At 58.9% G+C, this 1,605-nt stretch overlaps 1 protein-coding gene across 2 annotated transcripts; it reads right to left on the bottom strand.

Moving 5' to 3' along the window:
* Positions 1-25: 25 nt before the first annotated feature.
* LOC115284950 (growth/differentiation factor 7-like) lies at positions 26-1,599 on the bottom strand. Of its 2 annotated transcripts, XR_003905384.1 has the most exons (3): positions 1,429-1,599; positions 1,019-1,098; positions 26-456 (listed from the first exon to the last, which is right to left on the bottom strand). XR_003905384.1 is itself a non-coding variant. In XM_029931393.1 (2 exons), exons 1-2 carry the CDS (start codon positions 1,244-1,246, stop codon positions 154-156), a joined length of 531 nt encoding a protein of 176 aa, XP_029787253.1. In that variant the 5' UTR covers positions 1,247-1,326; the 3' UTR covers positions 26-153. The 2 variants fall into 2 exon arrangements, 1 of the variants encoding a protein (XP_029787253.1); XM_029931393.1 differs by lacking the exon at positions 1,429-1,599 and having other exon boundaries at positions 1,019-1,326.
* Positions 1,600-1,605: the final 6 nt, after the last annotated feature.

Below are 1,605 nucleotides of genomic sequence, written 5' to 3'. Positions count from 1 at the left end.
GGTACCCGGGTAGGATGATGCACGTGTTATGTGTGTGCTTTGTGTCTGACCAGAAGCAAGCATGTCCTGTAAATCTCAGTGCCCACATATGTATGTGGATGCCTTACACGTGCGTGTGCACAAGCAGCCAGGGTAAGTCGGGTGTACATGGGTTCAGATGACCAGGAGTCTACACATGAGCACAGCCACACAGGCACCAGTTCCCGTACAGACACGGGAAGTGAACTGCGTGTGCCTGCAGGGAAGGGTGGAGAGAGCTCCCTGAGACCCGGGCAGGCGCTTCCATCTGCCTGCTGCACGAGCCCCTCTCCCCGTGGCTGGGGACAGGATGGACGCGGTACTGACCAGGGACTGCAGGATGGCGTGGTTGGTGGCGTTCATGCACGAGTCCAGCGGGAAGGAGCATTCCCCCTCACAGTAATAGGCGGAGTAGCCTTGGGGAGCAATGACCCAATCCTGGGGGAGGAATAGGAGAAGGTGAGTGCCGCCCAGATGCCCCCCACCTCCCGCTGAGCCCCTGAATCCAGCACGCAGCACAAGATGACTCAGGGCTGCCCCTTACCCTCCCGCAGCCCCAGCCCCATCAGCCAACCCTAGGGTCCCTGCAGGCAGGCGCCCCCAAGAGGCCTGTCGTCCACCGGGGGAGCATCGGCAGGCAGCGCTGGGCACAGCTCTGTCCCCTTCACGTACGCTGGGCATCGTCCTCCCCACCTGCCCCACTGCCTGCATGTCCTAGAGCTGCAGTCCCAGCAGACGTGCGCACACACTGCCCGCCCCAGCCTCGGTTTCCCTGTGGCAGCTCTGACATGTTATGGCTGAAGATTCAGACTATCCCCATTTCCATGGTTTTCCCCCAAAAGCAGCTTCTCATTATAAAAGAAAGACATTCTCCCTTCAGAAAACACAGAAGAACCTAATGCGTGAGAAACTTAACATCACCCATAATTCTAGCTGCTCCTGGAGACACACCTATGATCGGGCAGAGACTGTCATGGAAGAGGAAGGAGTCAGAAATTACCAGCCAGCCGAGGTCCTGGAAGCTGACGTAGAGCTCGTGCCGCCGGCACACCTGCCGGCCGCCGGCGCCAGGCACGTCATCTGCAGGGACAGAAGCGAGGTCTGTTCTGGGGCTCCTGCTCTGGGCCCCTTCCACAGGGAGCTCCCAGGGCGGGGGACACCCTACTGGGCACACTTGGCGAATAAATAAATGGAGTGAAACAGATGCATTTGGTCTCATTAAGCCCATCCTGCAGCTCTGCTGCTGCCAGGACCCAGCTCGAGGAACTTCGATGCTTCTGATGATTCCAATATAGAGTAACCCTACACTCAGCCGGCCTCCCCTGACTTCCACCCTGTGACCCCCCACCCATGGTTCAATAAACAGCCCAGGGGACTCTGGGCCATCAGGTGGCTCTTTTCTGTACTGACCTCACCCCACTTCTCCTGCCACCCCCATCCATGGGATCGAGTGGCTCACGGAGACCAAAGGGCAGATTCCCTGTGGAGGAAAGGCAGGCAGGAGGGCAGGGCAGGCCGTTCCTGATTCTGAGGGGCTCAGTCTGGTGGGGAGCCCTTCACATAAACAATTGTGCATCCCGCAGGGTC

The sequence above is a fragment of the Suricata suricatta genome, unplaced genomic scaffold (assembly GCF_006229205.1).
Source record: "Suricata suricatta isolate VVHF042 unplaced genomic scaffold, meerkat_22Aug2017_6uvM2_HiC HiC_scaffold_2741, whole genome shotgun sequence".
Taxonomy (NCBI): Eukaryota; Metazoa; Chordata; class Mammalia; order Carnivora; family Herpestidae; genus Suricata; species Suricata suricatta.
This window is presented reverse-complemented; position numbering and strand designations above follow the sequence as displayed.

Coding starts and splice junctions, on each gene's coding strand:
- LOC115284950 (XM_029931393.1), bottom strand. CDS start 1,246: ATGGGCTTAATGAGACCAAATGCATCTGTTTCACTCCATTTATTTATT. Junction 457..1,018: donor TCCAGGACCTCGGCTGGCTG/GTAATTTCTGAC, acceptor TTCCTCCCCCAG/GATTGGGTCATTGCTCCCCA.